The 13,087-nt window shown below is 46.0% G+C and overlaps 1 protein-coding gene across 1 annotated transcript in view; it reads right to left on the bottom strand.

Moving 5' to 3' along the window:
- SUPT3H (SPT3 homolog, SAGA and STAGA complex component) overlaps window positions 1-13,087 on the bottom strand; it is a 534,367-nt gene that overhangs the window by 100,151 nt on the left and 421,129 nt on the right. Inside the window, exons 8-10 of the mRNA XM_088467258.1 lie at window positions 8,561-8,673; window positions 7,475-7,582; window positions 7,206-7,385 (exon numbers count right to left, since the gene is read on the bottom strand). Coding sequence (XP_088323384.1) covers window positions 7,206-7,385; window positions 7,475-7,582; window positions 8,561-8,673 — 401 coding nt within the window. The remainder of the gene's footprint in view (window positions 1-7,205; window positions 7,386-7,474; window positions 7,583-8,560; window positions 8,674-13,087) is intronic.

Consider the following 13,087-nt stretch of genomic DNA (forward strand, 5'->3'; position numbering starts at 1 on the left):
CATAAAAGGAACCATATTATTTTTCATATTGCTTTAGAATATGTGTAACAAATATTAACGGATAACTGTATAAAACAGAGGTTCTCAAACTCGGTCCTCAGGACCCCACACAGTTCACGTTTTGCAGGTCACCCAGCAGGAGCACAGGTGTAGTCATTACTCACAGACACATTTTAAAAGCTCCACAGGTGGAGATAATATCTCACTTGTGATTCTGTGAGGAGACCTGGAAAACATGCACTGTTTGGAGTCCTGAGGAGCGAGTTTTAGAGCCTGTGGAATAAAACATAGGGCCTGAATCAGAGCTGAACGCTAATCCTCCCACAACTGCAATTATCGTAGCAGTGGATGTGAGTATATGCTAATGCAACAGCTGCCGGGACTAAGACGCCCACCGAAGCCATCGCAGCTGTCTGCAACTGTGTACACATAGGCGGCACCAGACGTAGATCAGGCAAACATCAACTCCTCTATGTAAGTCTATGGCCATCTGGAATGGCCGCCGTAACGGAGATACCGGAGCCCTGTTTTCTACGTACGGGATTGTAGACGCTGGACGTGACATACCCCCAAAATGGTTGAGACATAACTGTTTCTTGCCGACACTTCCAGTTGCCGCCCCAAAATGCTCCCTTCCTTTCACTCACACTGCGAATAACGACTTGCAGCATGCGACTACAGTAATGTGCCTGACGCATGCACAGTGCAACTCAGACGAATGCGCAGTTGCAAATAAATCGCTCCATTTACGAAAATATCGACATCTCTAAATCAGGCCCATAGTACTGATGGGATCTCCATTCCGGGAGATCGTGGAGAGAACCCCATGTGATATGGCGAAAGGATTTGTGTTATTTTGGCCGCTTTTGATACGACCATCGGGCCCCGGGTGCTGTGTACACACTGGGCCTGATTCAGACCCGGACGCTATGCTGCGCTCGCTCTGAGCGATTTTTCTCAACTGCGCATGTGTATAATTCGCACTGCGCGTGTGCGAACCAGTCAGTGAGACGGGAAAGTGCTCGCCCATAGCCCGCAGTCGGGCCGCTATTTTGAGTGACAGATAGTGCCGTTTGTGGGTGGTAACAGGGGAAGGTGCTTGTGAACGGGGGAGTGGATGTGCGAACGCAGGCGTGCCCGACCGTCAGAACGGAGTTTAATGGATGTGCATAATTAGCAAAGTAGCGTCATTGAACATGTGACTTGGATGATTTTTCCATGAACTGCTCGCACTGCTTGCGGGAGGCTAGGTCTACCTTACGTGCTGCGAGCAGCTCCGATGGCTCCCAATGGTCCCAATTAATCCTACATTTCCTGGAGATGACGTTTGTTGCGAGTGGCAAGGGGGCATCATTAAACACTTGCGAGCGCAATAAGCCCTCGCCCGCTAAGACATAGAGGCGTCCTTACACCGCAAAGAGCGAGCGCATGTTTACCATAGACGGCCCCTTTTTGAGAGCGAGCGGCCGCAAATAGCGTCAGGGTCTGAATTAGGCCCACTGTGCAATAATTAGACCGGGGCAGCTGAGAATTGGCTGTTCGGCCCCTTTACTGCACAGTGTGTACCCCACTTAATGGTTGGATCTAAAATGATTGTACTCATACAATGTACAGTTTACTATAACATCCACATGCACAGTACTTGTAGGTTTTCTGGATAATTTGGACATAACCCGCAATTCCTTCTCCGGCCTCATAAAACTGTTAGATTTTTGCTTTCGGAAAGCTACAGCAGATGGACTGTAAGTTCATAGGAGGTGGTCACAAGTGAACTTACTCCCAGCTACTGGAATTCCTGCAGTAAATCAGTTTAATTTCTTGTCTGCCGATACTGAAAGAATGAAGTCCCGGTAGAATGGACCTGAATGCCTGGCTCTGCCAACAGAAATAATTAGCGAACAGTAACTCTTGCAGAGTAGGACAAATATAGTGGCAATTAATCTCCTACAAACTGTATAAACGAAGACTCCAAAGAGATGTAAAAATAACACGCCATTCATGTTTGCAGTGCAATTTGCATAAACCACGACGTAAAAGAAAATGTTCCGCTTAATATTTTTCTCATACGGCAGAGCTGGTCAGACCACCAGCACCAAAGTGCGCTCTGCTGTAAAATGTCCTTTGATGACTGTTCCACGGGCTCCTGTATCGTTCAGCAGACTAATTTGCAAACATATTTTTCCTCTATTAAAATACCATTTTTCCTTGATTTCCATTTTTTTTTGTTATGGAATTACTATGTCTGCTTTAGTATTCATGGAAAAAGCAATGCACTCACGAAAAAAGAGATTCATTATTGAAAATTGGATGAAAAAAACATCACGGCAAAAAAACAAATTGCCCAGCGCCAGTCAGCGGTAGGATAATTGATTTGAACTGTGTAAAATAATGGCTCATACATACATATCATTACCGTCTTACATTTCCAGTAGCTAACATTTCCAATATGGCCAAATAAAGCAAGTCTCACATATTCATTACTCACATAGGACATGAAAAGGAAATTACACCAAAATCTTCCCTCGGGTCAGATAGGCTCAGGTAAGTGCTTGTCGTGACAGCTATGACCGCCCCCTGTAGCCTAACCCTAACAACCCGTAGTGCCTAACCCTAACCTCTCCACCATCCATTAACCCTAGCCACCGACTTTGTTTCTAACCCTAACCTTCCCCTAGTAGCCTAACCTCAACAACCCCCTTGTGCTTAACTCTAACCCCCCATAGCCTTACCCTAAACTCACCCTAGAGCCCAACACTAATATCCCCCCTGTGCCTAACCCTAATCTCCCCAACGCTGCCTAACCCTAACAACCCCCCTTGTGCCTATCCCTAACCTCCTTGTGCCTAGCCCTAACCTCCCCCTAGTGCCTAACCCTAACAACCCCCCTTGTGCCTAACCCTAACCTCCCCCTAGTGCAGGGGTGGGGAACCTTTTTTCTGCCGGGGTCCATTTTTATACATATAACATTATTCGCGGGCCTGGTACAGACCACGCCCCTTCTCCGTATGATGTCACAAGGGGCGGGGTCACAATCACCGATGATTGCAGCAATGCCCAGAGCATCCTGAGGATGCTCCGGGGAGCTGTAAGGGCAGCGGTGTGACAGTCTGAAGCGTCCAGATGGCACTGCTGCATATATTCTGGCTGCAGGGTGAAATTCTAGGCACCCTGCTAGCCAGATGAGGCTAGCAGAAAAAAGCTCAGAGGGCCAAACCAAATGACTCCAAGGGCCTTATACGGCCCCAGGGCCTGAGGTTCCCCATCCCTGCCCTAGTGCCTAACCTCCCCAACGTAGCCTAACCCTAACAACCCCCTTGTGCCTAACTCTAACCTCCTCCCCGTTGTCTAATCGTACCCCTCCCACTAGTGCCTAACCCTAACTACCCCCATAGCTTAACCCTAATTCTCCCGACTCGCATCTTAACCCTAATGTCGACATTCTGACAATGTCAGCATATCACATGACACGTTACCGGTCGTCATTTTAACAATATTGATGTCTACATTGTTATTGTCGACCTAATGACTACATCCCCACATTTTTTACACTATTACAGGAAGTCTTTGGCTACTCATTTTCATTGAACTTATTTTCAGTTCACAAAAATCAAGCTTATCTAGGCCTGCAAATACTTTAAGAACACAAAGTCAGAACATTATTAAATACACTTTCAATACTGCTTAATGTATGAAAAGTTATGAAAAATTAACATTACGATATATATATATACACACAGAGTATATATCGCAACACTTTCTTAAAATAAAACAAAACAGCAAGTCTTGTGTATTAGCATATAAACTGTTTGACAGTGAAGTTGGAAAATCATATAGAACTTCAATCATATTGTGTCCCTTAGAAATGACAAATGATAAAGTCGCTGTCCTCTGTATGTTTTTTATTAACCTTTCCATTCACCTATTGTCTTTTTCAGGAATTGTCAGAGCTCTGTACCACCCCCCCCCCCCACCACCACCCACCATCATGGCGTCAGGGCCCTAAACCCCTCACCTCATCATGTCAGCACTGCCCGTGCCCCTCCACCATCTTGTCATCACTGTCCCATGGGATCTTGCTGTGCAGTGCCGGTGTTTGCTGGAACACGTTTGAGCAGTGCTGTCAGTGTGTGGTGGGAAAGCCCCTAACCCCCTCCTTGCCCCTCAGTACTGCGCCAGCTATCTACCCTTGCCCCCTCCCTACCCTCAGCACTGCCTGCCCTTACTCCCCTCTACCCCAACTTCTGCCTGCCTATACACCCCTTAGCTCCACCCCATCTGCTGCTTGCCCTTAACCCCTTCTACCTCAACCGCTACCTGTCCTCAACCCGATAATGTGATGGGACCCAGAAATAGAGGAGTAGGACCCCATTTTTTTAAAGTGAGGGGTCCCTGGGACCCACAATTTTTTTCGCTCAGCACAATCACTGTACAAGTGTCACTTATCAAATTAATCAGCACAGTCTCCTAGACGCCAGGCGCAGGTGCGCTAAGAGCGGCTGTTTGGAGCAACTGCAGCAAAGACGAGTGAGGGCACATCTGTACATTGCGCACTTGAAAATAGCTGCTGACATTCATCCAGGCTGAGTCAGCCACCACTACAGATGTGTCCATTTACAACTGTCCCCAAATCGCGCCACATGGCCCAGTACAGCATGCCACAGACTTTGCTGCATGTCAGGGAATGGGGGAGAGAGCCCGGCGCTGAATGATATCGTTAATGATATTCAGAGTCTGTCGCTAGATGCGATCGCTCGCCCCCAGCGTATGCAAATTTGTCAAAATGACGTCACGGGAAGCGAACGCTTGCCAAGGCATAAGCACATCCAGCATGTCTTAGCGAGCGGCCAGTATACACCCAATCGCACAGGCAGAGCCGCCCACCAGCACACGTCATCTCCAGGAAGTGTATTAAAACATTGGTACATCGAGGACAATCGGAAGCGATCGCAGCACTTGTGGTTGCCTTACCCTACCGCACGCACTGCGAGGACTTCAGTGTACAAAACAGGCTGGTGACGTGTACTATGACACTGCATATTAATTATGCACGCCTCTACAACGGCATTGAAACACTCAGGCACGCCTGCGTTCGCATCTCCACTTCCCCCGTTACTAGTGCCCTGCCCCTGTTACCACCCACAAACGGCCTCTCCTGTCACTCATTACCCTGGGGTGTCTTTGCTGGGCGAGCGAGTGGCCTGCGATCACACAGAGTAGTTCGCGCATGCGCAGAAAGAAGCGTGCGCATACGCAAACCATCGGGCCGTTTGCAAGCGCACAGCGCTAGCGAGAGACTCTGAATGAGGTCCTAAGTACTTAGCACACTTCAAGCAAACTAAGATGCAAAGCTGAGGAAAAAGAATTGAGGAACAAGTGCACAATTTAGGGTAAAAAGACAAAAGACAGGTCCAATACAAGTGACCCGTGACATGCATTCTTATTCTTAATCTGCAACTTCATTTTTTTTGTCACAAGTTAGAATAAAGAACTTACAGTATTACATTATATGCCAACTAAGATACGAAACTGGATAACCCGAAAGAAGCTCACGCAAACATGGGGAGAGCATACAAACTCCACACAGTTATGGTCATGGTGGGAATAGAACCCACTGCTGTGAGGCAGTAATGCTAACCACTACACCATCTGTGCTGAGGGAGACATTGGACTGAATTTGAGGTAAACGGGAGCACTTCCACACTAAAGTAATGTATTGAAATCCTACTAATAATATAAAAAAAAAAATGTCTTGCTCTAATCACACACCACACTAATCACACACCACACTAATCACACACCACACTAATCACAAAAGAAAACTCACAACGAGCAATCCTGCGACAGACCTGACACGGGTTGGGTATGAAATCCCGAAGGCTGAAAGCGCAGACGTCAGAAGCCCGAACATTTATAATCCTGAAGGAGGAGGTAAGTCCCCTAACCCTAACCACCCTTAGGGGTGCCTAACCCTAAAACACCCGGGGTGGTGCCTTACACTAATTCCCCCCCAGGGGTGCCTAAACCTAACCCTCCCCCCACACCCTAACCCTCCCCGGGGGGGGGGGGGGCACCTAATCCTAACCTCCCCCCAGTGGCGCCTAACCCTAACCCCCCCTTCTCCTAGCCTAACCCTAAATCCCCCCGGGGGTGCCTAAACCTAACCCTCCTATCCCCCTTGCGGCTAACAACTAAGTGTCCCCGCTTACCTTCATTCAGGAAGCCGTCCTGTCAGGATTACGTCATTGGGCTAAAGATAGACGTCTGTCTTTAGTCCTGTGTCGGGATTTAGACAGCGGGATTCCGACAGACGGCTTCTCGTCCATCGGTATATTGACTGTATCCCCCTGACACAGCACCTGAGGTGAGCCCGACACCCCAAGAAAACTTCTGAGCCTAGTGGGAGAGTTCATGAAATATAGCCCCATTTTTTTCAGTGTTAGGGCTAGATGAACTAGGTTTCGAGTATAAATGTGAGTAATTAGTGTACATGGGTTATAATTAAAAAGTCGAAGGCCGAATCTCTGCAGTTTTGACCCTGATACTTAAAACGGCAATAATATTAATTGCAAAACCAGGAGTGTTTTGCATCTAAAATTATTGCAGTTTTAAATTTCTGTGTCAAAACCTCAGAGATTCGGGGGCTTAAAAAAGCTGCCACTTAGTAAATTTAGCCCTTAGATCACAGGCTCCCAAACTCGGTCCTCAAGGCATCCTAACAGGTTTTAAGGATATCTATATTTGACCACCTGTGCTCAACCATGGATATCTCCCAAACCTGAGTTGTTGGGGTGCCTTGAGGACCGCTTTTAGGAACTTCTGCCTTGAATCTTTAATTATGAGCTTTGTACACTAATTACCCACATTTATATTGACACATCACACGTAGCTGTGGGAAAATCAGTTTTTCCATGGTATACGTTGACCTATTTTTGAAACAAAAACACTTTACCAAAACCCACTGCCGAGATCTTTCATCCAGTGACCGCTATATAACAAGTGAGCAAATGAGGCAGAAATTCCCAAACTCCGCCATTACAGTCCAGATTTTAAGGATATCCATGCTTGAGTCCAGATGGTTAAATCAAATTGACTTGAGGAGCTAATTAAGTCACCTGTGCTCAAACATGGTTATCCTAAAAACCTGGTCTGTAAAGGCGGAGTTTGGGTAACTCTGGTGTAACGGATGTTGCATTTATTCCCTCTACCTTTTTCCTTTTCCTCTGTTTGGCCTTGGCAGATTCTGGTGTTTGTGCCCCATTGCCGAGAGGTCCAGCCTGGTTCTTGCCCATATGTGGTGGTCCGGCTGATGGAGGAGTTGGCGTGGCGGGAGGCGTTATCTCTGGAGTCTCCGGATTACTCTTCAGTGGCTGGGCTTGAAAAAGGGGCTTTAAGAGGAAAATACATAGAATTACTATCTAGTACAGTAATAACAGAGACGGGCAGATAGACAGATAGAGCATGTCCATTATTGTACCTCGCAAGGATTATGGGTTTGTATGTAGGTAGCAGTCATTGCGTGTGAGAAGGGGTCGCTGGTCTTCTGAGACATGTCTTGCTTCACGAGAAGAGCCAGATCCACTAACTAGAATCAGAAACATTCAGGATACAGAGCACAACTGGATACTTATAATAATGAGTCAGTGTACAATAGGTTTCATCATTTGCCGCAAGATAATATAACCCAGAAATCCCTGCTAGATTTATAGTCAACCATCCATATATAGAAGATCCCATTAGTGAGCAGAAAGCCAAAAGACAATGCAATGCAAAAAGAGAAAGCGTTGCGCATGAAGCATAATATGAAGGACAATCTCATCCTCAAACAACAACAAGCTCGAATACAGTAGCAAAGAGTATAATTCCCCTTTATATCAGCAGTGACATCATCCAGGTTTGGATTAAATCCAATATTTTACTCAAAGACCCCTTTGCACCTCCATCCTTCTCTTCTGTGTATACAGTCCTCACAGATGTATCCCCGTATTATATAGCCTGAGCTGAGCAAACCCATAACCACCACCTCAGTGCCCAAGCAGTTCACAACCCAGGTATGCATGTAGACCTTTTGGTTGGCTCACGGTTCCACTGACTCTAACCAATGACAGCCGTTTTAAGGCCTCAAATTGGCCTTCATTGTATGGCTCTTATATTGGGATATTACATACTTGGCTGTTCTTACAATACTATGTTTTACCTTCAGCTAACGGAACATGTGTGATGCTCGTGTGCAACCTACTCTTGTTCATTCAAGCTGACCTTGACGAATCGGACAGGTTTAGTTGGGTATAAATTATTTGATATACTTGTTACATATATTGCTTCCTGCTGTGATTCCAGGCTTTTGTACGCATATTATGTATATTGTTCTCACAGAGGTCTGCCTATAATGGGAAAATCGGAGGCGGCCGTTTCGTGTACCAGAAGCAAAATGCGTTGCGTCTGTTTTCTCGTCTTTTTAAATGCATATTGTACTCCTGCAAACGCCTATATACTGTATGTGCTTCACTACTTATCTACATCTGTTTCTGCTAGGTAATGAAAGGGATCAAGAGTCGCTTACCTGAGCCACAATTTCGTAGGCCAGATACGAGAGTATCTCCATGGCGACCGCATTGGGTTTGATCTCCATGCTGCTGCAGTCTAACCAGTCCCGGAATTTAGAGGCCTTTTTAGCTGTTGGGTACGTACAATCATTGAAATACACATTCTATCAGCAGATTCGTTTATATTTCAGAGGCGAATCGGTGCTACAGTATTTCCAATCCCCATATATGTTCAATTCGTACAATAACATGTTTCATTATTTCCTATTTTTTCCCCATAAATCGAACAGGATCATCCACAATGTATACAATGTTACTGCCTAGAGCCCAGATTACGGGATGCAGTCAGGGTTTCCCGACTGTCTAATCCCAGCAGGGGTCTAATGACAGGCGTTGAAATCCTGCCGCCTGTCATTTTACCTAAGCCAGGAGCCAGACGCCCGGCATAACGAACGAAGGTATGCCGAGCGGCGGCCGCGGACAGGGAGGGTTAGGTTAGAGGCTGCCTGGGGGACTTAGGGTGAGGTACCCCTCAGGGAGGGTTAGGCTAGGGCAAGGGGGGTTTAGGCACCACCGTAGGAGTTAGGTATTCCGCCAGGAGACTTAGGTTTAGGCTGCGGGGAAGGGGGGGTTAGATTTAGGCACTTGGGTTGAGGTTAGAGTTAGGCACCCCTAAGGGAGGGTTAGGTTTAGGCACCCCCGGAAGGGGTTAGGTTTAGGCACCCCCGGAGGAGGTTAGGGTTAGGCATTCTGCCAGGAGACTTAGGTTTAGGCTGCGGGGAAGGAAGGGTTAGGGTTAGGCACTTGGGGCTGAGGTTAGTGTTAGGCACCCCTAAGGGAGGGTTAGGGTTGGGGGGGGGGGTGCTAAGGTTAGTTATAGTTAAAATACTTACCTGTCGGGATCTTCAGTTGCCGGTCTACCGACGCCGGGATTTGACATTCTTCCGGCGGTATTTCATACCGATCCCAGATTACACAAAGTGTTATATTTTAGGGGATTCGTACACACCTCCAGTGACTGATACCACAGTGAAGTGTCCACAGAAGCAATGAGACTTCACCCAACACGCTAATGTCTCGCTCCAAGTTTATGAGAGAAAAAACAAGGTTGATGATAGCATGGAACACATCACTGTCATAAAGGGACACGCTGTACTCAGAGGGGCCAAGCAGAATGCCAGAAATGACAGGGCTGTTCCTGAGTATGGAAGACAGGGGCTCAATCATAAGAGCCAAAATCATGGGCCGATAATGGGCACCCCTATCTTATGCCGTTACAAACTTTGAATGAGGAAACCCCATTAGTTAGAACCGAAGGGTTCTGGTTTAACGCTTCAACCCCTGTGAAGAAATACCACCTAGGTCAAATTGTCCGGGGGATTTATGTAACAAACAGTGATAAGTGTGGAGAAGTGGACCGGTAGAGAAGTTGCCCAGAGCAACCAATCAGCTTTGAAGTAGCAGTTATCAAGTACAGCATATAAAATAATAGGTACAGTAGGAGTGATTGGTTGCTATGGACGAATTCTCCACTGGTCCACTTCTCCACATTTTTCATTGCTTGATACACAGACCCACTCATAACGGTCCAGGAGAATTTATTGAATTCCTTTTCCTTCCTAGCGCCACCACCAGGGAGAGGAGAGCTACTGCACTGGCAACATGTATCAGATTGATTGATTTCCTAATAGATAGGCACGTTATAACATTTTCCGATGTTTTTGTATGCCCTATGCTTGGAAAGGACTTAAGGATGCTGGGAATATTTTGTGAGATAAATCAAAGCCTGCCCCAAACACTCCTTACTGTAACATCTATACCCTAGTGCGGGAGACGCTTGTTACTACAGTCTAAAACCAGACTGAATTACAGCAGTGACCAACTAAACATTCTGTCTCGCACGTGTAGAAGTCTCTGCAGTGTAAATGAACGCAACAATAAAAAAACATTTATGGCCTCACACAACAGGTGTGAAGTACACCATTCATCTTAATTAGGTGCTAACATCCAGTGCCGAGGCTGGGTCACTTAATGCCGACTCCATTAAACCAGCAGCCGTAGCTCAAGCAAGGGCGATGTCATTAATTGGCACATGGACAACCGTTCTCTTGTTTAGGATGATCATCGTGGATCTGACACCAATAACTGGTGAACACACTGCACCTCTTCACACAGGTATTTAGTGATGAGGAGGAATATATAACAGAGAACAGGTAGACAGAAGGGGAGGGGAGGAGAGTCACATACAATGGAAGCGTTGCCATTAATCATTTTTATGTAGACTCTATATGTAACAATTCCACTGCTTCTACAGCTTATCTCTGTGTCCCTGCCAGTCCACAAGGTGGGCAATAGTGCCAGCCAGTCTGTCTACGATTAGTATACAATAGTATAGCTTGTGGTGGGCATAACACATACCTGTAAACATTTACCAATAGAATGTATAGCATGAGGGAGCTGCCATACTGGGAAAAGATTTAGCTAGAAAAGGAAAAATAAAAAAACATTCTCCCCAGACAGCCAGAGTATAGCAGCGTATGGTATGGACGGCCATTGTACAGAGAGATTTATATGATAGCAGCGTATGGTAAGGACGGCCAATGTACAGAGAGATTTATAAGATAGCAGCGTATGGTAGGGACGGCCAATGTACAGAGAGATTTATATGATAGCAGCGTATGGCAGGGACGGCCAATGTACAGAGAGATATGTTTATCTCTCTCTTACCATCACTGATCCTTAGACCCAGTAATATAAATAATATAAAATTGCCCGCCTGTAACTTTAGTCATTTTGTATGCTTACTTGTAGCTAGTACAGGGGAATGTATATGCTAGCTGTAGTTCTATACTATCCCTCCCTACGTACAGGAAGCAGTCCATCCAAAAAGAGAATTATATATAAGCTTATGCTGTACGTGAGCAGGCTGCCTTCCCGAAAAACTGCAATTCCCAGAATACCATAAGCTGAAGGACATGTAATACAATTATTCTCATTTATATTTATGGCGTCAAAAAGGTTCCATAAGAAAATGAGCAATACAAGAAACCTGTAGCTTACAGTACAAACAATGCAGGCCAAGGACATGGTCTATACACATTGCTGCATCCACGATCATAACACTGAAATAAGCAGCAGGGGGCAGCACACAAGGGTTAGGTGCCGTTCTAGGGAGTATAAGATAGTATAAGTAGGGTAGGAGAAGCACGAGGGATGAGGGCCCTGCTCGTGAGAACTTACATCCTGTGCCGACCTGGTGGGGATTTGAAATAGCTTTGGGGGTGGAGAAGGGTGCATGGCGCGCAACTGCGTCATTGTGGCCCCGTCCCTTCTACACAATGCCGAGATTACCGAGGCAGGGCCACGATGACGTGATTCAAGGTAGGCAGGGGGGGCGGGAGACTTGCCCACTTTTCTGGGTGGCCGGGAGCGCCATCTGATTTTCGTGCGTCTCCCAAACATTTCGAGAGAATAGGAAAGTATTAGATGGGGTACACAGTAAGAAAGGAGCAATGCGGGATAGAACAGCGTCTATGCACCCTTATCTGTCCACTTAAAGCATAATAAAAATTTAAAAAAAAAATACACAAAAAAATGTGACAAATCAAAATGAGAAAAAAGTATATTTTTTAACAAACAATTATTTTGTGGAGTTCTAGCGGATTTACGGGACAGAAGGTCATCAACCTGGTTCCCACTCACCCATTGGGCCACCCTACCAAGACACACCAGTGGAGTGGACCTCCCCTCCAGGACACACCAGTGGAAAAGTGCTAGACTATGACTACAGAGTGATGGGTGTTTAGCTACACACACACACACACATCACCTTGTTAGTCAATGAAATTCTATTGACATACACATTTTTTTCACCTGCTGAGCCTGCACATCTAAATAACCTCACACCTAATTTTGCCCACATTGAAAAAAAAATTTCTAGAGTAAAACTTCACCTCAGCAGTCTCTGTGGAAAAAGGGGCCTTTGCTTCCCAAAATAAGCACTATCTATGGGAATAATTAGGCAGTACAGCTATAATCTCTATAGAATATTTTCTATCTTCTGCCACAGAATTGATTTTACATCTGCCGAAGGTTAGAACCTCTGATCATGCAGATCTTGGGTATTTCCCGTGAACATGGCAGGACTGTTTTTTTTTTTTCTTCGGGCAGTGGTCATGAGGGCAGTGCCCTTGTCTTTGCGCACTGCAATTATACATGTTTCACACGGGATAGTGGCCGCTGTGTGGTGGAGTGGACAAGTAGCGCTGACCACAGCTGCCATCAGTCTTTGGCGTTTACTCAAAGTGGTTTCTCCAACAGAAAGACAAGGACACAGGTAAGTTTTTGTTCTCATCTACATACAGCTAGGCCACGCCAAAGGGTAACGGCGAGGACACAGATCAAACCTAGCACTGACGTTTCAAACGGCTATTCCTGTTCCCTCTGTCATTCCATAGCTCGGCAGTTTTCATTCTAGTATATTTACTTTTATGCGGAGCCTTGATTATAATTTTTAGGTTTAAAAATGGCTTTATCGCAAACCT

Source organism: Taudactylus pleione, unplaced genomic scaffold (assembly GCF_031769625.1).
Source record: "Taudactylus pleione unplaced genomic scaffold, aTauple2 ptg000070l, whole genome shotgun sequence".
NCBI classification, from domain to species: domain Eukaryota; kingdom Metazoa; phylum Chordata; class Amphibia; order Anura; family Myobatrachidae; genus Taudactylus; species Taudactylus pleione.